At 37.2% G+C, this 26,935-nt stretch overlaps 1 protein-coding gene across 1 annotated transcript in view; it reads right to left on the bottom strand.

Moving 5' to 3' along the window:
* The window catches only part of LOC112113029 (protein furry homolog), a 285,155-nt gene that overhangs the window by 116,058 nt on the left and 142,162 nt on the right, over positions 1 to 26,935 (bottom strand). Inside the window, exons 22-34 of the mRNA XM_029911959.1 lie at positions 25,779 to 26,038; positions 25,295 to 25,484; positions 22,675 to 22,799; positions 22,031 to 22,088; positions 20,276 to 20,367; positions 19,888 to 20,060; positions 14,793 to 14,953; positions 13,790 to 13,900; positions 9,611 to 9,765; positions 5,526 to 5,625; positions 4,978 to 5,149; positions 1,451 to 1,707; positions 857 to 1,003 (exon numbers count right to left, since the gene is read on the bottom strand). Coding sequence (XP_029767819.1) covers positions 857 to 1,003; positions 1,451 to 1,707; positions 4,978 to 5,149; positions 5,526 to 5,625; positions 9,611 to 9,765; positions 13,790 to 13,900; positions 14,793 to 14,953; positions 19,888 to 20,060; positions 20,276 to 20,367; positions 22,031 to 22,088; positions 22,675 to 22,799; positions 25,295 to 25,484; positions 25,779 to 26,038 — 2,001 coding nt within the window. The remainder of the gene's footprint in view (positions 1 to 856; positions 1,004 to 1,450; positions 1,708 to 4,977; positions 5,150 to 5,525; positions 5,626 to 9,610; positions 9,766 to 13,789; positions 13,901 to 14,792; positions 14,954 to 19,887; positions 20,061 to 20,275; positions 20,368 to 22,030; positions 22,089 to 22,674; positions 22,800 to 25,294; positions 25,485 to 25,778; positions 26,039 to 26,935) is intronic.

Below are 26,935 nucleotides of genomic sequence, written 5' to 3'. Positions count from 1 at the left end.
ATAGATGACTGATATAAGGTTCTGACTCAGCAAAGCCCTTAAGCACATGCTTAAGTTCAATTGACTAAAAGGAATCTTTAACACTTTCTTAAGTGCTATGCAATGGGATTTTTGAAAATGCTTAAAAGGAGTTAGGCACCCAACTCCCATTGACATACACCTTTCAAAATCCTAGCCTTGTTAAAGAAGGATGGACTTCAGCATATGTTTAAAGATAAACACATGCTTGGTGCTTTCCTGAATTGGAGCTAAATCCTTAAAACGCACAAACACTAATACTGGAGATAGCATGAATATATTATCCTGTTCCTTGTATAACTTTTCATTGTTTTAAACCCTTACAAAATTTAGCATACAGGTTGTCTAAACTAGCTGCCTGCTGGGGAAAGTTCAAGGCATTTAATATTTTTAACTTAGTTAATTTTTCATGCAAGTTATTTAAACTTGGAAGAGTTCCTTTCTATCATGTTCATAACATTTTGTATGTATAAAATGAATATGTGTTGTGTAACTTCGATACTGAAAAATGGTTCTGATGTTTGTTCACAATGATTTCAGCAATTAGTGGCTAGCCACTGTTACTGTTGCACTATTCCCTGGCGCTGACAAAGCTGAACTTAGACAAAACTGCTGTTTTTTCTGGTGGCGCTTACCCCCTGCTTGAAACCAAGTAAGCTCCACTGGTGCAAAGAGAGGCTCTGATGGCACATTTTATCTGTTTGCCTTCAACAACTGGGCTCGTTTACTTTTCCCAACTGACCTAATTTCAGAAGAAATTCATTTTCTACAAATGCTGTTTTCTTCCTTAAAAATACAATGCAACCAACAGCAAATAAAACAAAACACAAACACTTACATAAGGTAAAAGGATGGTATCACTGCTAACCCCACACAAGCTAATTAGAAATTGCAGTGTTATTCTAAGGTTGTTGCTCCATTTCTCATTGTTGGCCAAGGCATTCCAGACATTTTCCATCTCTAGCCCAGGAACTTCATCTCCATACTGTAAAGAGGCACAGAGATGGAATTTTTGAAAAGGTGCACTAAACATATAATTAATTTAGACATTTAGAAGAGAAACTAAAGGTACGTTATTTTACAACATCAGCTCATGCAAAATCAATAGCAAAACACAGTAACAAGATGTAGAGTACAATTTTCAAAAGCAACTAAGAGATTCAGGAGCCTACAAACCAGTCAGAAGTGAAATGGCATTTCAATGGGACTTGGGCTCCTAAGTCACTTAGAAACTTGTACAATTTTTTACTCAGAATGAAATTCACATTTAGACAGAGAAACATGAGCATTTGTGCTCATGCAAAATGTCAAATATCAACGGGAAGAATTCTAGACACACTTTTGTTTTTGAGTTTGCACTATGCAACTCAATTATTTTTGAATTTTTTAAAGTATCATAGCCTGAATATTTCAGAAAACAGTTTTGCTTTACCTTAGCTGTCATATACATGAGATTATTAAGCACCAACGATGTGGCCTCCGGAGAGCCCCATCCATTTCCTTTCAGTCCATATGTGACAGCTATTTCCCCTTCCTTGTCCTTTATTTCATCCTCTGGGGTGCTAGGGCTTGAACCTGGGAGAAGAAGTCTGCTGTCTACAAGTTCGATGTTATGAAGCCATGGTAGCAGATAGGTAAGCATGATCTGTCTCCCATTTGGATGGGTTGTTGGGAATCGTTGACTTACCTCTAAAATAGTAAGCATTAAAAAGCATCATTAGTCTATAAAGATAAGTAGAAGTATACTGAAAAAATTACACACTTAGCAAGTCTGATTGTTTCTGTTTTGCCACCCGATGACCTTAATCTTGCAAGCTAAGGGAATATTATCAAAGCACAAAAGCAAATATTTAAGTATTGGCAGGAGGAACATACATTAATTTGATGTAAGCTACTAGTAAGCAATGTGTCAGAGGTCTTAAGTGCAAAATAACTGAGGTAAGAATTTTGAATTTAGAAATATAAATTAAGAAGCGTGTTCAAGACATGCCCTATTATAGATTGCTGTGTACCGACACACTCAGCTAAATGTTTGCGAATACAAAAAAATAGGGCAGATTTGACTAAATTATTCTAGAATTTTAAAAGCTTTTGGAGAATTATGGAAAATTTTCAGTAGTGTTCTGTAAATATTTATAGTATTCTGATATCTGGTTATAACTGTTGCATAAGCATCCACATTTCCTAACTGTGGCCTAAATCTCAAGGCATTTACATACATTGACTGTATAAAAACACATGTGGTTATCACTAAGCATTATTCATATCAATGATATTATTTCTATAGTAACTAGTGTATTTCAAAAAGAAAACTAGAAGAAGACAACAACAACAAAGACAAGGCCTAAACAAAATACATAATAGAAAAAAATACATGTCTTCAGAATACAATATAAATAGGGCCCTACCAAATTCACAGTCCATTTTGGTCAATTGCATGGTCATAGGATTTTTAAAATAATAAATGTCATGATTTCAGCTATTTAAATCTGAAATTTCAGCGTTGTAATTGTAGGGGTCCTGACACAAAAAGGAGTGGGGGGGGGGGGGGGGTTGGCGGGGTAAGGGGGGGGGGGGGTTGCGGTACTGCTATCCATACTTCTGAACTGCTGCTGGCAGTGGTGCTGCCTTCAGAGCTGGGCAGATGGAGAGCGGCGGCTGCTGGCCGTAAGCCTAGCTCTGAAGGCAGAGCTGCTGCCAGCAGCAGCGCAGAAGGATGGCATGGTATGGTATTGCCAGCCTTACTTCTGTGGTGCTGCTGGTGAGGCGCTGCCTTCAGAGCTGGGTGCCCGGCCAACAGCCGTTGTTCTCTGGCTGCCCAGCTCTGAAGGCAGTGCAAAAGTAAGGGTGGCAATACTGCAACCCCCATAAAATAGCCTTGTGACCCCCCTGCAACTTCATTTTGGGTCAGGACCCCCCCAATTTGAGAAATGCTGGTCTCCCCCGTGAAGTCTGTATAGTATAGGGTAAAAGCACACAACGGACCGGATTTCACGGTCTATGATACGTTTTTCATGGCCGTGAATTTGGTAGGGCCCTAAATATAAAGTTTTAATTCCTTATCTGTGAAGACCTATTTAATTCACAAATGACTCTGAGTATTGTGGACATACTTTTTATGAAATAGTATTAGTGTTCTATAAAGTATGTGTGAATGCATATTATAGACAAAATAAACAATACACATAAACACAAAATGTATGCCATTAAAAAGTCATAATTTATTAATAAGGAAATATGACCCTGTGGTTAAGGCACTGGACTGGGGGGATTCAGGAGTCATGCCATAGATTTCCTGTGTGACCTCAGGTAAGCCACTTACTTTCTCTGTGCCACAATTCTCTACCTAAAAAATGAGAAAATAATACTTGTTTCTCCCACCACAGTCCATCTTGTCTTGTAAACTCTTATGAGGAGGGATTGCCTCTTGCAATGTGTCTGTACAGGGTGTAGGTCTGAACAAAGGGGCCCCGATCTCAACTGGGGACTCTAAGCATCACAAGAATGACTCCATTAATGACTGCTTCTTGAAGCAGCTAGCCCTGGAACTCACAAGGGGAGGCAATTCTTGATTTAGTCCTAAGTGGCGTACAGGATTTGGTCCAAGAAGTGAAAATAGCTGAACTGCTTGCTCATAGCGACCATAATGTAATTAAATTTAACATCCTTTTGGGGAGGGAAATACCAAAGGAACCCATCACAGTAGCATTTAACTTCAGAAAGGGGAACTACACAAAAATGAAGAGGCTGGTTAAATGAAAATTAAAAGGAACAGTCACAAGAGTGAAATGCCTGCAAGCTGCATGGAAACTTTTAAAGAACATCATAACAAGGCTCAAACTGTATATATACCCCAAATAAAAAAACCCAAATGAGTAAGAGGACCAAAAAAATGCCACCTTGGTTAAACAACAGAGTAAAAGAGGCAGCTAGAGACAAAAAGACATCCTTTAGAAATTGAAAGTCAAATCCTACTGAGGAAAATCAAAAAGGAACATAAACTCTGGCAAGTCAAGTCAATTAGGCAAGCCAAAAGAGAATCAGAAGAGAAACTAGCAAAAGACACAAAAAATAAGAGCAACATTTTTTTAAGTATATGAGAAGCAGGAAGCCTGCCAAACAATGAGTGGGGCCACTGGACGATTGAGGTGCTAAAAGATAACTCAAGGAAGACCAGGCCAATGCAGAGAAGCTCAATGAATTCTTTGCATCAGTCTTCGCTGCAGAGGATGTGAGGGAGATTCCCACACCTGAACCATTCTTTCTAGGTGACAAATCTGAGGAACTGTCCGAGACTGAGGTGTCAGCAGGATCAGATGGTATTTAACCAAGAATTCTTAAGGAACTCACATATGAAATTGCAGAACTACTAATTATGGTATGTAATCTATTGCTTAAATCAGCCTCTCCACCAGGGTGCGCGCGCGTGTGTGTTTGGAAGTTAAAGCTGGACTGGTGTAGACTAGAAATAAGGTGCAGATTTTTAAGTGAGGGAATTAACCAGTGAGGGAACAGCCCAGGATTGTAAAATCACCACAGTCAATGATGTTGGAACAGTTTTTATAGTGGGGATGCTGAAAGCCATTGAACAAAACTGCAAACCTTGTATATGATGGAAGCCACTTCAAACCAGGGGATGCTGCCGTATCCCCAGCACTCCTAGTACCAGCACCCCTGACCATAGCCCCTTCCCAGTCCACCCCCAAAGACTGCATACCCTGAGTTTTTAAATATTAACCACTGTACTTTGCGTATATCTGCAGGCAATTGTGTATCTAATTACAAAGCATTTTGCTTAATTTTACTACAATAGAATTGGAATATCAGAAATATCAATAGAACAGAAATATCAATCTAATTGTTATTCACAACTTGAAATACACTAACAGGCCACCATTTGTACACTACATAAAAAACAAATATTGAAAACATTAAAAAAAAATATCAATAGACAGGTACCTGAAAAAAGTGGAAGGGTGAGCTCAGGATACATCCTTGCTAGCTCATATGAAAGAAGTGCCAATGATACACTGTAAAGAGGTGGTAATGGGCCATGTGTACCATACAGGATACTGCCAGGTCTTTGCTCAGCAACTTTCTTTGAATAAACAAAAAGCTTTGCCTCAAGAATCTATGGAAGAGAAGAAAGTGGGCAATGAAGTGACAGGATTTCATTAGTGCACAAAAAACTTTCACATTTCAACTTTAAACAGATTAAGAAATCACATAAAGGTCTACATGTTTCACAGTAAAATTTCCAAGTTGCAGAAATATTATAAATAATCATTTGCATAATTTTTTATACAAGTAATCACTGCAGCATTTATGATTATTATTATTTACTATATTTATTACTGTAGCGCCTAGTTGAGGTTTCAAAACAAAAAGTAAAACACCCCAACCAAACTGTAATATATGGTAAGAAGTTCATGGTGAAAACAATGATAGGGCCACTTGCATTTGGTTACTATTTTAAAGGATATTTTTTTTAAGTAGCTGATACATGCCTGCATAAGTTGCATGGAAATTTCATAAATCTCTCTGTTGGTGTCGGATGCCTTGAATAGCACTAGGTTTAAAAGTGTCACTATATCAAAAGGATAGTTCCTGGAAGAATAAATAGTACATTTTTGTCAACATTAGAATCTCAGCTTAAATTCACTCTAATCTCCTTTGCCTAATAATGAGCTAAAGAAAAATATCACCTCTGTTTTTTCCACTCCTCCACCAGAATTTAGGAAAGGGAGTTATTTACTGATGGATTGACTCCTGAGTCAAGTGGCCATCTGGTGAGGGAGGGATGGACAATTACCTTGAGACAATAATTAGGAATGCACTGCAATTGCCTATTCCATAAACCTAAATTCTTTTTAAATATAGTATCTAATTTTTTATAAACTAACTCCCAAAAGCAAAGATGGTTGAACAGAGAGTTTCCAGGGATAAAATATTCTTCAAGCAATTCCACTGACAGTTAAAATAGCCTATTCTGGAAAAGGATATATTCCTCAACATGCGCATTCCCAGACATTAAAGTTAAAGAGAACTCTCTATCAGATTGAAAAATTAATGAAGCATAAACATGAAGAATGGGACTGTGTTGGCACAACAAATGACAAGCTCTTGCTGAAGAAATTCCACCATCCTAGGTATTCAAAATTTAGTGTAGAGTGGATAAATAAGAGCAGGGTCCTGAAGGGACTATTGCTAGAAAGGCAATTTTCCATGTAATGTTATTTGGTCTTGCACAAATCTAGATTAGAGATTTCTCCCTTTTTCCATGTAGATATGCAAATACACTACCTTAGTTTTAGCTAACATAAAATTGTGGAATTTGTATCTCTATCACTTTGACCATAACGAATACAGAACTAAGGGCCTGTTTACACTACAATTACAAATGAGTCAGAGGATCTGATTACAGAGGGTTAACTCTGGACTTACTTATGAGATTGTGCTAAATTGTAATATAGGCATGATCTTAACCATGTTCAGTAACTGACCTACAACCTTCTTCATTATCTTGTCTATTAGGCTGAGTCTTCACATGCAGATTTAGGATCCATAATTCACCACCACTGCAGCTCCACCAGTGGAAGCAATGGCAGAAGCTATAATGTAGACAGGACCCAGGAGGTTTTTACTACCGAGACTAGGATAGACAACATGGTGGTAAAAAATACCTGAATCCTGTCTACATTAGAGTCTTCACCATTGTTATAATCAGTTGAGATTCTGTGGCAGTGAAATGCAAGTCCTAAATTACCTAGTGTAGACAAAGGCTGCTGGGTTGTTGGATGGACATGGAGTGATTTCGGGGACATCTTTACTAAATCCACATACTAGTGTACCCCAGCTCTGCTGCTCCATGTCAGTCTCTCTGGTCCTTCCCCAACCTGGTCCCTCCCACAGTTCACAAAGTTCAAATAATCCCCATCTGAGGGAGCATCTTGAAAGAGGAAACTATCAAGGGTTACAAAAGCATGCCTAAGAGAATGCAACACAAAAATCTAAAGATTAGGATAAAACAAGATTACATTAACAGAATAATTATATGGTAGAGTACATTGATACAAAATAGAAAGAACTAAGCTACATGAAAAATAGCAGTAAAATGGCCAATAAATAAATGTAGTTAAAAATAAAGAACATTGGCTATTTGGCATAGGCCTCCTCAAATGAATTTGACAATCATATGAACTGGTCTGGTCAATATTTGCAAATCTGTGGTCCTACCATTAGTCAACTAAATCCGTATTTAGACACCTAAATAAGTGGTATAATTTTCAAAATGATGAGCATCTAGCAATTTCCTACTTCTTAAATAAGTGTTCTGATTTTTTTAATGTACATAAATAAAGATTCAGATACCTAACCTGTAGCCTCTCTTATGTAGTATGATGGAGGCTTTATAGTTTTGCCTCAAGGAAAAAGTCTTAACTGACTAAGATATCAATTGCCCTTCCCACTTCATCATCAAAATGCCATTGGCCAAGTTGTTGCCAAAGGATATGCCTTCCAGGAGTTTGAACCCAAGTAAAATCCCTGTAATTACTAGTTGAAAAGAAATGGAAGAAACTGTAAATAAATGTTTTCAATTACTCCTGTATTCCAGTCTGTAGGGACATGATTAGTGAAACTCCAGAACATATTATTTACGGTATCACAATAGAAATGTAGCATGGGAGACCATGGGCTGGGACAAACTGAGTTTTTTAATGGAGAGGATTCTTTGTGGAAAGAGAGGCATAAGTTATGCAATACTACATTGCTTATTTACAGCTGGATTAAGCAGACGTCCCCCTACACTTATTGCTAACTGAGGAAAGGATGGAATATGGGAATATGCCAACAAGTTTTTAGTATTAGCTAAACTCTCAACATAGCTCCCCAAATAGGCAGAAATATGAGTTTCTTCTTGAAAGTGATCATGCATTTTTAACTATTGCCAATGGCACATAAATGAAACCCTTTCCCAGGGTCCTTAGTCCTATCTAATAAAAATCTGAGGAGAAAAGACTGTAGGTGAAGGGCTAGTATTATTGTGTTTTCTTTTAAGATAGCAAAACTGAATGTCAGAAGCTACTAAATCTACAAGCATAACATTCCAATCATACTTTTTAAATCTCAGGGTAATGCAGCTTGTATTTGCAGCTGTTTCTATAAGAACAAAATAGAGTTTTTTTTACAGATATACCAAATTCTAAAATACTTAACATGTTTTGCTTTGCACGGTCCCACAAATTACCCTCTCAAAACATACTGATCAGACATCTTGACAAACTATTTTGTCAAGAAATCTCAGACTAAAATAGATCAGCACTTCAAATGCCTAATCAGATGAAAACTATCCTTTATTTCAAAAAGAACAGGAGTACTTGTGGCACCTTAGAGACTAACAAATTTTATTAGAGCATAAGCTTTCGTGGGCTACAGCCCATTTGTTAGTCTCTAAGGTGCCACAAGTACTCCTGTTCTTTTTGCAGATACAGACTAACACGGCTGCTACTCTGAAACCTTTATTTCAAAACAACTGTTAAACCTCTTTTCCACTTTAATCCTGAAAAGATGCTAAGAAAAAAAACAAAACAAAAAAATGTTTATGCAGGACCTATACAAAAAATCAATGTTTTGTGCTCCCACTCTATTAACATCATTGATAATGCTAATCCGAAAACAAAAGGTAAGCAAACTCAGGTCAAATCCAAGGGCAGTTAGGAAAAGGACAAAAGTAATTGTTTGGCAAATGAGAACATAGAAAACTTTTATTTTCATATTATTTACTCTGAAAGTATTGGAAAAATCCATCAAAATTGTTTTGGCACTAGGTTTAAAAATGGTGTTACAAATAGAAAGATTTAGGCCCTATTTCACCTTTCTGTGTATGGAAGGGTCAGAAGTTCAAATGCCTACACAGCAACAGGACACTACAAGGGGCAACTTATCACATGCTCAAAAAATGTGCCTCAGGCCTGTAAGAGTGTGTCAGGGAAGTGTAGCCTCAAAACATTGTGTAAAAAGACATTACATGGGAATGCTAGCAGCAATTCCATATAGAACTTGCTCAACACCCTGGTAACTCCCTTGCAGACTTGATCGCATACACAGACAGTGACCACTGGCAAGGCAGAGATTATTTTTTTAACCTTCCCCCAATACTGTGCTGACTTTGTCAGTATAAATAAGCATGTTTGCAGAAGCATTTCATGTGGTAAGAGATGCTCTTCCAAACTTTTTGCACCTGGCCCCAGATCTGGTCCCTTTTCTCCCGTTTGCTGCAAAGTCCCAGAGGTGACTGTTATTCAGGCAGCATAACACTTGGCTATGCAGATACTTCACTGTTCCCATTCACACACATGAGTTTTTTTCTGTGTCTTTCATAGCATGCAACCCAGCAACCAACAGCAGACACACTTACAGCTTCAACCATTATTTTTAAATTTAATGGAAAAGAACATTTAGAATCTGTTTCCAACAGAAACAAGTAGGATTATACAAAATATCTAGTGTGTAAACATCTTAGAAATAGCAGCCCTGATCTTGTTTCACATTAACTGCCTCAGGGACAGTCTAGTTCTAGGTTTATTAATACCTGCTTCCGCACACAGTCGCAATGGCTTTGAAGCATCCAGAAGCAAGCTGGTATGATCCAGTATAACACCGATCTATAGCCCAGTTGAAAAGATTTACTTGGTCCGGATTTAGTTCCAGCAACAAGACTACAACTTCACATCCAAGCTGATGAACCTGAATACACACAGAATGGCAATTATTATTTTTTGTAAAAAACAAAAAAGATCCTCCCAAGGTTTCTTAAAATTATTCAGGGAGATAGACACAAAGTGACAAGACTAATCTGCCTTTTAAATGGAGGGGGCGGGAGGGAAGGACCATGTTTATTGCGCACTAAGGAGAAAAATAAAGTGGAGAGTTTACCATAAATGCATTTTATATATATCACAGCATGGGATTTCACTCAGTTTTGAATAGTCCACACTTCATAAAAATATGTCTTGCACAAAACCCATATATGTTAAATATATTTTTTAAAATAGACCTTCAAAATAAGGGTTGAAGCATAATATTATGATTAAGCCCAAGAACAGTGTGTCAGGAGATCTGGGTTGTATTCCCAGCTTTAACACACACTTGCTGGCTGACACTGGGTAACATCCATGTGCCTTTGCTATACACCCTGTAAAACAGAGATACTGCTAATTTTCTACCTCACAGGAGTGCTGTGAGGTTAATTTATTCATGTTTGTTTACTTAAAGGATTAAGTTTGGACTACATCTTTGTGTTTCTTCAATTGCAGATAATGTAGAAGCACAAAAATTATTATTATTATTATTGCGATTTTGTCACCAAATGAGGCTAGACTCACTGTAAAGACTCACACTAATATTCAGTTTAAACACCCGAGGTTGAGTTTAGCATAAAGGGAACACAATAAAAAAAAAAAAAAGAGACTACCTAAGTTTTTATTCTGGTTGGGTTTCCTTACCCATTAAATGTTGACAATTTGCCTTTTGTGACTTAATGCATCCTTTATGTACTGATTTTCAACTGGTAATTTAAAGTACTGATGGTAAAAAACTAATCATAGGAGGGAAAGTACTCTTTTCCCTCCCCTGCAGCTCTGACCATTTAGCATCCCGTCCACAAATCCCCTCAATGGCTTTCCTCACCTATAATGTGTGGACAGAAAAACTATGTTGTTATGGGGGACTTCAATTTGGGAGACAAATGCTGGGGGTCTCATGCAGTCAATTGTAAAACATAATTAGAATTTCTAAAAATTATAGATGACAATTTTCTAACACAAAAGGTATTGCACCCAAGATAAAGTAACACTATTTTGGATCTCATAGATGATGCATGAAATTAACCATTGGACTGGAGGTTAGTGGTTATCTAGGGATGAGTGGTTATGACGTGATTACATTCAACAGGGGCAAACAGAGGATAGTCCCACCCATAATATATGTACTTGGAGCTTCAAAAGGGCTAATATCTCAAAGTTGAGGGAAATTATCAATGAAATTGACTGATAAGAAAAATTTAGACATAAAAATGTGAATGAAAACTTGGAATTCTTTAAGAAGAATTTATTAGATGGCAAAAAGCCATGGTTACACAATCAAGAAACAGATCAATCTTGGCTAAAAGCCAATCTTAGTTCAGCAGTAAAGTGAAAGCAGCAATTAGAAATAAAAAACCAATATGTATCAATTGGAAAAAGGGGGAAATAGACATCAATCAATATAAATTAGACATTGTGAAGTACAAACAATTGATAAGGAAGATGAAAACATCAGAGAAAAATCCATGTTTGGCTGGGCTAAGGACAATAAGGAGATTTTTAGATGTTAGGAGCAACAGAAATCTTTGCAATCATTCGATTATTTAATTGAGATGGAAAAATTATTAATAATGATGCACAAAAAGCAGATGTGTTTGTGACAATCAGCATTCAATAAATATTTCTGTTCTGTATTTGGAAAGAAGCAGAATGAAGTACTTATATCATATGATAATAAAGAAGTACTTTTGAGTTCATTAGCAACTGAGGATGTTAGATAACATCTACAAGGGATAAACCTTTTTAGATCAGCAGGCCCAATAACTTGTACTCAATAGTTAAAAAAGAATTAGCTGAGGAAATCTCTGGCCTGGTGATGTTTATTTTTAATAAATCTTGGAATACTGGGGAAATTCCAGAAGACTGGAAGACTGCTAATGTTATACCAATATTCAAAACAGGCAAGCGGAATGACCCAGGTAACTAATAGATTGGTTACTCTGACATCAATTACAGGCAAAATAATGGAAAAGCTAATACTGGATTAAATTAACAAAGAATTAAAGGGTAGGAATATAATTAATGCCAGTCAGTCAACAGTATTTTGCAGAAAACAAGTCTTGTCAAACAAATCTGATTTATTTTTTGATGAGATTACATGTTTGGTTGATAAAGGTAACTTCGTAGACTTCTGTAAGGTGTTTGTCTTAGTACTGCATACTATTCTGATTAAAAATTAATACTGTACATATAAAGCACACCTTAAATGCATTAAGAGCTGGGTAACTGACAGAGCTCAAAAATTAGCTGTAAATGCAAAATTAACATTGAATGGGGGTGTTTCTAGTGGGGTTCCACAGAGATTGGTATTAAAACTGATGCTATTCCACATTTTCATCAATGATCTGGAAATAAATATAAAATAACTGTTGATAAAATTTGTAGATACAAAGATTGGTGGAATGGTAAAGAATGATGTGTACAGTGCAGTCACACAGAGCAATCTGAATCACTTGGTAACCTGGGCCCATTCAAACTAAACATATTTTAATACAGCCAAATGCAAAATAATACATCTAGGAACAAGGAATGCCTATACCTACAGAATGGAATGGGGGACTGTATCCTGGAAAGCAGTGACTCTGAAAAGAATCTAGGGGTCATAGTGGACAAGCACCTCAATATGAGCTCTCAGTTCACTACTGTGGCAAAACGGGATATTGAGATCATTGGATGTACAAACAGGGGAGCAGTGAGTGATTTTTACCTCTGTATATGGCATTGGTTAGACCAGTACTGGAATACTGCATCCAATTCTGGTCTCCACATTGTAAAGAGGATATAGAAAAATTGGAGAGGATGCAGAAGAGAGCCACAACAATTATTCGAGGGCTGGAGAAAATGCGTTATCATGAGAGACATAAAGAACTCAATCTGGCAGTTTATCAAAAAGAAGACTTATATGCTGTAATTAAGTCACCTCTAAGTACCTTCATGGTCAATGGAGGAAGATTAAGCTACTGCGAATTTAGGCCACTTTACTTCTCAATGAGAGCATCCACATGGGATTTCATGTGCTTGAGCTTCACACCTTTAGTTGATTTGGCTTAACTTTTCTGAGTGTTCCTGGATAGAGAAGCCCTCTGTGCAGCGTGGACCTATCTAAATTACATTTTGTAAAGCAATATTCTACCTTACAGAACTATGTAAGTAACAAACATCATTCTGCAGAGATACATATGTCAACACTGAGATGCAGAGACATCAGGGCAGAAAGTCTCTCTTCCCTTTATCATCTAACCAGAAATGTCTTTAGGGCAGAATCATTTTAAATGCAAAAATAATCTATCAAATTAGTACTCATGGAGTTATTTTCAAACACTAACAAGTCAATAAATATTTGGTTGTTACAGATCCAGGATATAAGGTAAAGACTCATCTTCCAATTCTGTGGCCTTACTTTTTCCTAAAATGAGTAGTTTTTTTGCTGCCTTCTGAAGATCTGCCCACTCACATTGACTCACTCAGATTTGCCTCACCAGCAGCTATATTACCGAGCAGGAATTGATTTTACATTCTTACTTCACAAGACCTGGAAGCAGGTGGGATGGAAATATTCCAAACAGAAATATAAATACTTTTTGAGATCATACTGTCCTTGACCTTTGTATTAGTAATGGATGAAAAACCTAAAATATTGCTGCAAACCAGTGTGAACCTCATAACAGAATCCTGTTTAGTTTAGTATGCTACATAAACTGTGTGTCCTGAAATAATAAAATTCCTTTTACTATTTAAACGTTATTGTGATATGGTTCGTTATGAATTTGTAATTGAATACTGCACGGATCTATTGTTTTCTGTTCAAAACAAAGGTCACAAAGCCTACCGTCATAGAGTGGACTGTATTCAATAAGTACAGAGTTTAAAATCATTTAAAAACCATACATTATTGATGAGGTACTTACTCGTAAATCTTGACAAGCTAGAATGTTATCAAGCCATTTATAAAGATAGCCATCAGGGGAAAGACCCACATTGTCAAATACAGGGCCACAGCAGAGTACAGCTGACATTGCCTAATAATACAGAGAAATCTGTTAATTAGGCAAGTGTTTAACATTTGTGAATATGTTTAACAGACTGTGCTTGCAAGACATTTCCAATTGCTACCTGTTTTTAGTGAAATAGTGCTTTTTTGCTAGATTTCAACATTTACATTGATCTAGAAGGTAACTGCATTAGTTAAAATAGGTTAATTATAATTAAAAACTGCATTAATTAATTCAAATGCTGAATTAAAAAATTAAGCACATTAAAGGCACACTGCAATAAGAACACTTTACAAATGCTTCAAAATGTGTTTTGTCATTTCAGCCAATCTGTTCTTAATGAGATTATAAAACCTATTAAACATTTCATTAGCATCATATTCTCTGTCTAAATTAAAATTGTTTTATATCATTTGATGCAGCATATACTGGTACATAAAACATTATTTCCCCAGTTTACTTAGGTGCTTGGGTTGCAGCTGTTAGAGCTGGACAAGATTTTTAAAACTACTGAGTACATCCCCATATAAGTGCAGGATATGTCCTCTGGAAATAGGATGTATCAGATACTGAACTGATACTGCACTTGATCTTAGGGCCTGATATGCTGCTTCCACTGAAGTCAGTGAGAGCTTTTCCTTACTGAAAATCCAAATAATAAAACAAAATTTCACTCTATGTGGGCAAAAAAGAAGTAAGCTACAAGAAATGACTTTAGATTATAATTTTGGAAAGAAAAATAGGAATTTTTAACTTTATAGATCTCTCTCTCTCTCTCAAAATAATCAATTACTGTAAATAAAAGGAAACAAATAACCATGATATTTGCCTCTTTTAAATATCTAAACTTAGGATTTGTTGTTGTAATTTGTATTACTGAATAGATCACTTTGCATAGTGGAAAGAAAATATGCTATACCTTTAATGCACAATACTGGTATCTTGTAATCTGGTGATTTCTGTCACTGTAACGATCCAGTGGTGTAAACATAATACTGAAAGGTCCAGCCCATTGACTAAATAAGATGAAAAGGTGGTGCCTCAAGCTTTGCTGAGGGAAGAGAAATCTCCGATGGTGAACTAAGGGAATAAAAATAAAATTCGTCATGGCTTGCTAAAGTAAAATAAACACAATAGAAATAATCAGTCAGTGCCCTATCCCAATGGCAGTAGTGATAGCATATGAATTTCACACTTCCATGAATAGGAAGTCTTTCCTTATATTTGAGGATACACATAGTCCAAAGTAGCTAAACATCTTTTGTTAATCTAATATAGTTAATAAGACACATTTTATTTTGAAGAGCCTTAATGCTTTGAATGAACATGTGTTTATATTTTATAATCATGTCTGTGTACAACTAACTTTAGAATCAGGGTTTTGGAATTCACTGCCTCATGTACTTCTTTCATGGTAAACTCCTACCTGCTTGGTATTTCCAGGTCTTTCAGCATAAGCCCTAATAGTGGATATACGCTGTCCTACTATAGTAACAGGTGGAGATAGGAAATAGAGCAAAGCTTTTATCATATCATTCCCTTATAAAGAGGTTTGGTAGGCTAACTCAAATGCTAAGACAGTTCCTGAGCAAAAGAAAAATATCTATTAATGCTAAAAAAAAAAAAGTGAGAAAAAAATTCAGAAGTTTTCAAAATTCTTCCAACTCAAAACAGGATGGGGGATAGGATCTCTCAGATGGCAGACAGAGACTAGGGAGAAACTAATATAACGGGGAAGAAATTACCATTCTTCAACATCCTTGTATGCCAGCCCAGAAATAGGAATTTCAGATAGCAATGTGCAATACAAAATTAAACAGAGCAGAAATTCACCCTGTGGGACTGAAATGAACAAGAGAAAATTTTCCTAGCCCAGTGAAAAGGGAAAATCCATAAGAGAAGGAAATGACAAAAAGGTTTAAGTTCTGCATTATCCAGATAAAAAATAGTTCCCTTGAGAGGGCCTTGCCCATTCCTGCTGCTACTTCTCCTGAAGCAGAGCCATTGCACTGACAGGTTGCTGGACTCATTTTGCCTTTGGCTATAAGGCAGGGAGGGGAGTGGTACAAGACCAATAAAAACATGGAACTGCATATACTAGAACTATCTCTGCTCAGTTACAGGGCCTGTTAACCACAGAAATTAATGCACAGGCCTCCCAGCTGGTTAAGAGGGGACACACTGAACCTATAGAGTACACTATTAAAAAGGCATTTCTGGTTAACTAGAAAGAGGCAGGGCACACTGCTACTGGTGGGCTGTTTCATCCCACGTCCAAAGAAGATAAAACCCCAAAGTCTAGTCTAGCTAACCAATAAAAATTGCAAGTCAATATTTACAATTATTTAAAGATAATGGAAGCTGACAATGAAAATGTGTTTGTCAAGGAATTACATATTATGGCTTTGTTAGTTTTTGCCATGTTTTAACATCTGCTTGTTAACAGAAAGATAATTGTCTCTTCATAAAGAAATTTTGAATTAATTAACTAACAGTTATTGTTGGCTTTCTGCAGAACATATAAAACGGCTGTTTCAATGTGCAAAGTTCATAGAAATATAGTTACTATAGATAATGCACACTAGATTATAAACACAATGAGAATACATGCAAAGAGGAATACCTTTGCAAATATTCACTACTGAGTAATTTCTTACACAAACCCTATATGGATGGGAACAGAAAAAAGGATTTCAGTAAATTGTCCACTGATAACAGCTAATGAGATGGCACCATTCAAATTAATGGGATTTTTCTATTGACTGGAATGGGAGCAGGATCAACTATAGGTGGTCACTATGGACTTCTTTTCCTTATCTTGTACATATCTTAGGGTATGTCTATACTACGGGATTACTCCGATTTTACCGAATTCGATTTTTGGCAACAGATTGTATAAAGTCGAGTGCATGCAGCCACACTAAGCACATTAATTCGGCGGTGTGCATCCATGTACCGAGGCTACCGTCGACTTCCGGAGTGTTGCACTGTGGTTAGCTATCCCAGAGCTATCCCATAGTTCCCGCAGTCTCCCCCACCCATTGGAATTATGGGTTGAGCTCCCAATGCCTGATGGGGCTAAAAATTTGTCGCGGGTGGTTATGGGTAAATGTCGTCAGTCAATCCTCCCTCTGTGAAAGCAACGGCAGACAATCATTTTGCGCCCTTTTCCCTGGATTGCCCGGGCAGAGGCCATAGCACGGCAACCATGGAGCCCGTTCAGCCTTTTTTCACGGTCACCATATGGATGCTGCTGACAGACACGGAACTGCAGTGCTACACAGCAGCATCCCCTTGCCTTTGCAAGTTGGCAAAGACGGTTACCAGTCATACTGTACCGTCTGCTGCTGTCATGGGTGCTCCTGGCTGGCCTCAGTGAGGTCGGTCGGGGGCGCCTGGACAAAAATGGGAATGACTCCCCAGGTCATTCTCTTCTTTAAGTTTTGTCTAATGGAGAGTCAGTCCTGCCTAGAATATCAGGCAAGCCTACTAAAGAACCAGAGAGGCAAACAGGCGCTCCGGGTCAGAGCCCCAGACATCCCACAGAAATGATGAGCTGCATGCCATTCTAGGGGGTGCCCCTACAACAACCCCACCCGTTGCTTCCCTCCTTCCCCACCCCTCCCGGGCTACCTTGGCAGTTATCCCCCCATTTGTGTGATGAAGTAATAAAGAATGCATGAATTTGAAACAACACTGACTTTATTGCCTCTGCAAGCAGAGATCAAAAGGGGAGAGGGGAGGGCGGTTGGCTTACAGCAAAGTAGAGTGAACCACCATTCTGCACTTGCTCAGCCTATAGCTGAAAATGGGAATCTGTGATAAGCACTAGGACAGGAGCACAGGCAGGACTGAATCTCCATTTGTGTGTGGGCCTTTGGTTGACACTGGTAAAATACAAAATGTCCCAGGATATGTATGTTGGGGGACAGTTCTAAACGGCAGCTTTATTTTTTTATTTGCAGCAAAATGTAGAGGTCTAAGTATCTGATTGTGAGCCCTGGGAGCAAGGGGTAGGCTGGGGTAGGTGCGACTGCGCGGTGCTGCTGACTGGGAGAGCAGCCTGAGGCAGAAGCCTCCAGATCACATGATATTCCAGGCAGGACTGAATCTCTATTACACAAAACTTAAAGAAGAGAATGACCTGGAGTCATTCCCATTTTTGTCCAGGCGCCTCCGACCGACCTCACCAAGGCCAGGCAGGAACACCCATGTCTGCCCAGGTGCCCCCGACTGACCTCACCGAGGCCAGCCAGGAGCACCCACGGGACAGCGATGACGGTTACCAATCATACTGCACCGTCTGCCGTCCGCAAGGCAAGGCAAGGGGACGCTGCTGTGTAGCGCTGCAGCACCACGTCTGCCAGCAGCATCCAGTAGACATACGGTGACAGTGAAAAAAGGCGAGAAATGACAATGTTTTTGACCCTTCAGGCATTGGGAGCTCAACCCAGAATTCAAATGGTTTTCGGAGAGTGCGGAAACTGTGGGATAGCTACAGTCGTCAGTCGCCCCTCCCTCCGTGAGCATCCATTTGATTCTTTGGCTTTCTGGTACGCTTGTCTCAGCTCCTTAAGTTTCACGCAGCACTGTGTTGAGTTCCTGTTGTGGCCTCTGTCCATCATGGCCTTGGAGATTTTTTCAAATGTTTTGGCATTTCGTCTTTTGGAACGGAGTTCTGATAGAACAGATTCATCTCCCCATACAGAGATCAGATTCTGTATCTCCCGTACGGTCCATGCTGGAGCTCTTTTTTGATTCTGGCTGTGCTGATGAGCTCTGCATGGTCACCTGTGCTGATCAGTGCTCCACGCTGGGCAAACAGGAAATGAAATTCAAAAGTTTGCGGGGCTTTTCCTGTCTACCTGGCCAGTGCATCCGAGTTCAGATTGCTGTCCAGAGCGGTCACAATGGTGCACTGTGGGATAGCTCCCGGAGGCCAATACCGTCGAATTGCGGCCACACTAACCCTAATTCAAAATGGCAATGTCGATTTCAGCGCTACTCCCCTCATCGGGGAGGAGTACAGAAATCGATTTTAAGAGCCCTTTATGTCAAAGTAAATGGCTTTGTTGTGTGGAAGGGTGCAGGGTTAATTCGATTTAACACTGCTAAATTCGACCTAAACTCATAGTTTAGACCAGGCCTTATATATGTTACATATATCATACACCTGAAAACAACCAAATCATGAAACCATCCAGTTGTGCATGTTTCTGGCCTATATTAATGCGTACTCTCATTACTCTTTCCCTAATTCTTCTGCATTCCCGCCTTCCTACTCCTTGGTACGCCTGTTGATGTTGTCTGTCAAATATTCTGTAAACAGCAAATGTACTGGGAGCGAGCAAGTGTCCATATTTTAGTTTCTATTAGTTAGGTGGAGCCTTTTGAAGCAGACCTTTTTACTTTATTTGCTAATAGAATTACTTTACATTTTAAAAACAATCTTGCAACACACACAATGCATGAGTATATGGCAATATTATAATAATATAGCAAAGCAAGAGCAGATATGAGCAATCCGTTGCTGTAAGAAAGGCCAAAGGGAGTTTTGCTGAAATGGGGTACAACTGGAAGCAAGTTTTCCACTATATGTTTAAAACTGAAAAAACATTTACTGCAGCTATCAATAGAGATTTTTTTCTTTTCTATGGGCCTGATTGAGTTCCCATGAAGTTAATGAAAATTTTGACACTTCAAAGGTTGCAGGATAAAGCCCTATGTAAAAGAAATCTGGAGCTGCAGCAGGCTGTGTATGGTTCATTTGCTGGGCTTAGAAAGAGAAGAGTCATATATGTGCATTGCAAGCTTTGCTATGTTTTTTGTTTTGATTCTTGAGAGAATTCTGTATTCAGTTGCCCAAATTCCCTCTAATATTTGCTACAAAACAACCTTATGAAGTGTGGCTTATAAAGAGAAAACCAGAAAAATTAAATAGTGAATTAATATATCAATTGTACTTACACTGTGTTAAATGTAGTTGTGTAATATAATGAGGTAATATATCATACCTGGAACACACTGAATCAAGTTGGCAGTCATGGCACTGAAATGTGCTCTCATGTCCTTAAGAATTTCAACTTCTTTATCATTTTCAGCCTCTAGCAGCATGCGAGTTAGATCAACATACTCTAAGAACAAGGCTCCAAGGGCTAAAGTATCCCTCTCTAAGGCTCCATTTGTACTAGGATAAAGAAAAGTTGAACATTTCAATATGAGTGACAGTGCACTTAACTTGCGACGTAATACATTATAATCTTTAAACACAGATTTAAAGCTTCCATAGTCGCATATTTTAAAAAAACATATTTTGTATGTTTTATAATTGTTCAAAGAAGCTACTAACAAACAGAATGATGACATCACCAGTGGAAATTCTTCCATACAAAACAGTGTTACCTGTCACTTATAACACCAGCATCAGCAAGCAATTCAAAAATTCGCAATAGCTGCAGTCTCAGCAGATCTCGGCGCTCACGGCGTTTCTTATTCTTGGGGTTAAAAAAAGAGATACTTAATACATGTGGAGGTGCAGACATTAAAATAATGCAAGCCTGGTCATTGAAGCTGTGTTTAAAGCAAAGCAGTATAACTGATGTATTTGCTTATGGTGGAGTACTACTATATTTGTGTGTACCATAGTACAGGTGTGCTTACATAACAACACAGGTATGTTCACATTTCTAACTTTCTAAACAATTCTTGAAGAAACAGTTTATAGCCATATTTGTCCATGAGGAAAAAGTGGACATGGTATTCTTGAAATTCTGGACCAGAAATAACTTTTAATATTCAAGTTTTGGTGCTGAAAACACACTTTCTTCATGTGCTGAAATATTATCATATGATATCCAAGAATGCTGCCTCTTGGATCTTTGAAAGTGAGCATCAACAGTACTTCCTACAACCATGGTAGTCTCAGTTCATAAACTCTCTCCTGTATTTTATACTTTCACTAGGAGAAAGTGTGGTTTAGTGTCTCAGAACCCCAAGGCTTCCTCTTCACCTAACGCTTCCAGGAAGCTCTCCTTCACCTCCAGAAAAAACCCTGCTTTGCTCCTGACAAATGTGAAGTCAGCTAGCAAGGCCTGCTCTTTGCCTGGACCGCTGTAAGTAGGGTGATGGGGGTGGGTGGTAATAGGCACCTACATAAGAAAACCCTGAATACCGCGGCTGTCCCTATAAAATCAGGATATCTGGTTAACCTAGCTGGAAGTGCAGCCTGCAAAGCCTTCTTGGGAGTGAAGGGAGCTACAAAGATGACTTGTTTTGTCTTCCAGTGAACACCAGAAAGTATGTCTTCCCTGTCCTTCCCCTCTTCCTATTGCTCTAAATGACAAAAAAATCAAGGGAAAGTGATAAGACCAGTCACTGCACTTAGTAGTGGAATTTGCAGTCAATATAGGAAAACCTCATTAAAAGTTATATTTTCCCTGAGTACAAGGGCAGTCTACACTTGAAAGTTGTACCAGCATAATTATTTTGTTTAGGGGTGTGATTTGTTATCAATATAGTTATACTAGTACAATCCCTAGTGCGGATGCAGTTATATCAATATAAAGATACCTTAGAAGGGAATAAGTTATATTGGTATAAGCAATTTTATTTTATTTATATCAATTTAATTGCATCCACACTGGGGGGCTGGAGGTTACAGAACTAGAACTATACCAGTAGAAGGGCAGCTTTCTAGTGTAGACAAGGGCTAACAGAAACTGATGTCCCTGGTAAGACCTGTCTATACTACAGAGATAAACCATATTTCCAACACTGTTGTGAAACATGGTTGTGGTTCAGTCATGTTACAATATCTTTTCCCCTCACCATTGTAAGTGGGATTTCACTATATCTAAATTCACCATGAAGAGGTGCCACTGTATTTAACTAACTTGTTCCTCCCCTAAAAAATATAAATAAAAATGTATGAACTGTATATTTTACACAATAATTTAATTTTAAATAATCCATTTAAATTCAGTTTTAAATGGAATTGCTTTCTAATTTTTTCTTATTAAAAAGTTCCTTTATTAAATATCAAGCTAGAGTTACCAATAGGCTATCTTTCTGTTTTTTTTTTTTTTTTAAAGAAACACATTTACTACTTTTAACTTCATGTTGCAATTTAAATAAACAAATCTCATTTCTTGAACTAACCTCTGGTCTTCTTTCTAGGGCTTCTTTCATTAATGGGTGAAGTTCTTCTACTAATTCCCTAAAATAAAACAAAACAAAAACTTTCTAAACAAAATCCTTCATAATTGAGTTCATCTTCATGAATTAAATGCTCCTTTTAAGACAAAGAGTATTACACTGCACTCTATAAGGCTTCTATAACACATTTATTGATCTGGATAGTGTATGTTCCCTCCCAGCTACATATTTGGGCATTGATATTCTTGTGGTCCAACGAGCAAGGACAAATCTTAGGAAGGGTTCCAACTAGGGCTGCGGTTTCTACACTAAGGCAGTGGGAGAAAGTACTAACATAATGGAAGGTTAGATTAAACCTAATACAAATAGAAAGGTAAAGCTTTTTAGTGCTTATGAAATATTAAGTTACTGGGGAAAAGCTATCTGTAGCTTTCACCCAGAACTTCCATCCAATACCACATCACAAGCATAGACGGCTAATTCAGTGCTCCTTGTCACTCCCTTCTTCCACAAAATTCAACACCCTATTACATAAACACTAACATTTTAGAATTAAAATTTTAAAAATTAATAATTTTACATTAAAACAAAAACAGCATATCTGAATTAAAAGCAAGTTCCTGAGATTATTGTAAACTGTGCAGTACCTGAAAACAAGAGAATTTGTTCTTCCAAATCCTAATACAAGTGATTCTGTGATTTCTATGCTTTCAAGTCTCATCAAAGGTACTAGCTGCTTTAACAGGACTCCAACAGATGGGGTTCCTATAGCCTAAAATATATTTATTAAGAAATCACCAACATTTAATTATTAGCATTATCCATATCAAATAAACAATTACAGATTCCAAAGCATGAATGAGTATTCAACAAAAAAAGAATAATTTAAGAGTCAAAAAGTGCCTTTTGTAAATCATAATGAAATCACTTTATAACTGTGGATATGTTCTAATTGTCTGTCTTCTACATCATATCTATGTGAGTAAAGTCCAGTATATATATGGATCAAAGCAATTTCAATCACTGATTTTAATCATGATTTAAATCAGCAAGCAGAAAACATTGATTTAAAGATTTAAAACAAATACAAGGAAGTTCTTCTTCACGCAGCGCACAGTCAACTTGTGGAACTCCTTACCTGAGGAGGTTGTGAAGGCTAGGACTAGAACAGCGTTTAAGAGAGAACTGGATAAATTCATGGTGGTTAAGTCCATTAATGGCTATTAGCCAGGATGGGTAAGGAATGGTGTCCCTAGCCTCTGTTTGTCAGAGGATGGAGATGGATGGCAGGAGAGAGATCACTTGATCATTGCCTGTTAGGTCCACTCCCTCTGGGGCACCTGGCATTGGCCACTGTCGGTAGACAGGATACTGGGCTAGATGGACCTTTGGTCTGACCCGGTACGGCCATTCTTATGTTCTTATGTTCTAAATAATTAATTTTGAATCTTGTTTTACATTTGAACTTACTTATATTCCTTAAAAAAGGTTTATTCTCATTGGTTGGTAACCATTAAAACATGTTGATTTGCAACCAGATATACTCTTTCACTAAATGTAGTGTTTCTTTTTGCTAACCAGGAGGATACACTATATCTATACACATTTATTTAAGCAATTAGATAGCTTTAACTTACATTTATTCAGACTCTTATTTTTTTACATTTTTCTATGTTAGAAAATGGAGAGTGCTGCATTTCTCATTTACTAGATGATGATTAATTTTTACTAGTGATTGATGTTATGCTCTATTTGGATGGAAATTAAAATTAAATTAAAAATGCACAAAACAGCCATTTTTAATTAAATAAAACTTCCTTACAAAGCATAAGAAAAAAGTTTATCGAAACATGTTTTGCATTTAAAACGAACTGATTTATTAAACAGTTTATCCATCCATTCATCCATCAGCAGGAAGTTGAAGCAGACAAATTCAGACGGGAAATGAGATGTAAATTTGACAGTGAGGGTAATTAACCATTGGAACAATTCACCAATGGTCGTGGTGGATTCTCTGTCCGTGACAATTTTGAAATCAAGATTGGATGTTTTTCTAAAAGATATGCTCTAGGAATTATTTTGGGGAAGTTCTATGGCCTCTGTTATATGACTAGATGATCACAATGGCCTTGAAAATCTATCGATCTATTGTTAGTGAGTTGAACTGATTATTTCTGGTCACTACATCCTTCAAGATTTTAGAACCAGTAGATCTCATCCTTTCACATCTAGTTTTTATTGATAGATTGGAAGAAAAAAAAAAAAGCTTTCCGGCTTTTTCAACTTCCAACTGGTTACTTAACTTTGCATAAAAGAGTCATTGAACTGAACTAGCTGAATAAACAGAAATGAAGAAAACAGTCTCTTCATCTGCAGAAAAGGTTACTGCTGTCAAAAGCTGGTTTGGCACTTCAACAGCTCCGGATCCAGGTGCTTAGCCAGTGACTTCCACCAGTTCAGTGGGCTGACTTTCTTTAAATCTTGGCAGCAAACAAGTACTCCAATATTATTTTTTGTAGTTAACTTTTAAATGATTTTAATATATTATAGTAAGTTTAGGCCTTAACATAGGTTGTCAATTTCAAATTTAATTTTAAATAGCATATTTCTATAAATAAATCTGAATTTAAATAAAACATCTGATTTTAATTTTTTAATCGATATTTATCCACCCTGGTTTAAAAGTTTTCTGTATTTTAAAAGACAGTATTGTACTTTATTTTCATAAATAGTATTGTACTTTTTTTATTAAGTTTACAATATCAACAAAAGACTCCAGTCAATGAATTTGTAGGAACTAGTACATTTCTCAAGCAGTTACCACTTGGCCTTTGGTTTCATATCACACTCCAGAATTGCAATAATGACGCAGAAATACATTGCCCATTGTGCCTTATTGCTTATGTATGTGCTATAAAAGTACTTAACAGAGTGATCTGCATTAAAAGCATGACACAAGGTAAAGTTAACTTTAGCATATTATGTGCAGCATTTCCATACTTGGAATATATACTACTTAGAATACAAATTAACAACATAACACAGGAATGTGCTGCAAATACCACGGGAATTGTCAAATGTTTAATGGCAAATGGTGTAATGTGCTATACAAATGAATGTTTTCAATAATACTTAAACTAAATCACATATGTCGAAATAGTCCTCAGATGTACTTTTATCACTACTACTTGGCTTTCACATGTAAATTCTTTTAAAAACATATTTAAAATAATTATGGAATAATTCTTCTGAAGCATGCCATGTCACCTTGTTATCGTAGCTTACTGTTCCATCGGGAGTGGTAGCCATGATCTCTGGAGTTGAAGCACGTAAGTGTCCCGGGCTCATAATACTGGGTTTCGCTACTCCAAAGCAGAGAATAAGATAGTTTCTCCACAGAGTTACATAGTTGTCTCCACTGCTCGCTGTACTGGTTTTCTTTGCATTAACAGGGATACTGGAATTAAAAAAAAAAATAGTTAATTCCAGTTCCTAATTTTAATTTTCCAGAGCTTTTTTAAAAAACGAAACAAGCTGAGTAACAACAATTATACTATTAAATATTATATGATGTAAAAATAAAATCAATGAAGGCAATCAGAAAAGGAATCATTACAGTTTAAAGTGGCAATTATCATATCAAATACCAAAAGTTTGGATACTATTAGCATAGCTGGACTGCCAAACTGGTCTGAAAATATGGGACTATAGAATTTACATAATAATGTCACTAACCCAGAGTATCACTTACTTTGGATCCACAAGAGGCATTACTAGCTGTAACCTCGTAAAAGCATATGGCCAAGCATAGCTAAGAGCCGTAGGACAATGTTTTGGTAAATTCTCTTGTCTAAGAAAACTGAAGAGGCAGAGAACCCATGGATCTTTAACTGACTGTGCAAATATCCAGACATGAGAAGGGCTTTTTACATCATAATGACTATTTACTAAGACTGCATTCCATTCTACCAGCCATTGCAAATCCACATTGTGTGTTAATGGTAATGTAGTCTGTGGAAAGAAAAAACAAAACAAAAATCACAGTGGTAATAACTTATTCCCAACTATTTAGGTCTGCAAGGCATTTAGGCATCTACTTCCTAAATAAAGATGCTCGCGCGTTTTGCTCAATCAAGGCATCAATTGGTTATAAATGCCATCTCCTATTGGCAAGAGCTGTTCCCATCATATGAAGAAACCATTTCTCTACTGTATATTCTTTAACTCTTTTCTTAAGAAAAATATCTGTGGGAATGAAGGCTAAAAATGTGTAAATTTGGTACATTAATAACATGAATTAAATCTGAAAAACACTGATGTTATTGGGTCATAACTGTATATATAAAACTGTTTTAATATCATATACCAAACTTCTATATTGACAAAAACAAAACAAAGGAACGAACAATGACTAAGCAACGTGGGCATATGTTTTTATGTACACATTTACATACATACATATACTGACATAGATACAAATTTTCAGTTAAATTTTCAGTTTTGTTACAGACTTTTGTACCTAAGTCACTTAAATGCTTTTGAAAATTTTACCCATAAATAAAACCCCTGGAGCTTTGGGGCAGGTACTGTGTCTTTCTTTATGTTTGTAAAGCACCTAGCACAATTGGTTGCTACTGTAGTACAGTGTATATTTTATGACTGCCAGGATAAAACAAACCCAGAACTCGTACTGACACTTACGTACAATAAGGGGCAGATCCTCAGCTGGTGTAAATTCTCATAACTCCACTGATTTCAATGGAGCTATGACAATTCACACGAGCTGGAGGATCTGCCCCTATAAACATGAAATAGCTGGTGGTATATTGCAAATGTCTATCACCAGATAAATTACCATGGCTGGTGTAGTAATAGTGCACTTACAGAGGCAACTCGTGCTCAGCTGAA

Source organism: Terrapene carolina, unplaced genomic scaffold (assembly GCF_002925995.2).
Source record: "Terrapene carolina triunguis isolate 2854851 unplaced genomic scaffold, T_m_triunguis-2.0 Scaffold139, whole genome shotgun sequence".
NCBI classification, from domain to species: Eukaryota; Metazoa; Chordata; order Testudines; family Emydidae; genus Terrapene; species Terrapene triunguis.
This window is presented reverse-complemented; position numbering and strand designations above follow the sequence as displayed.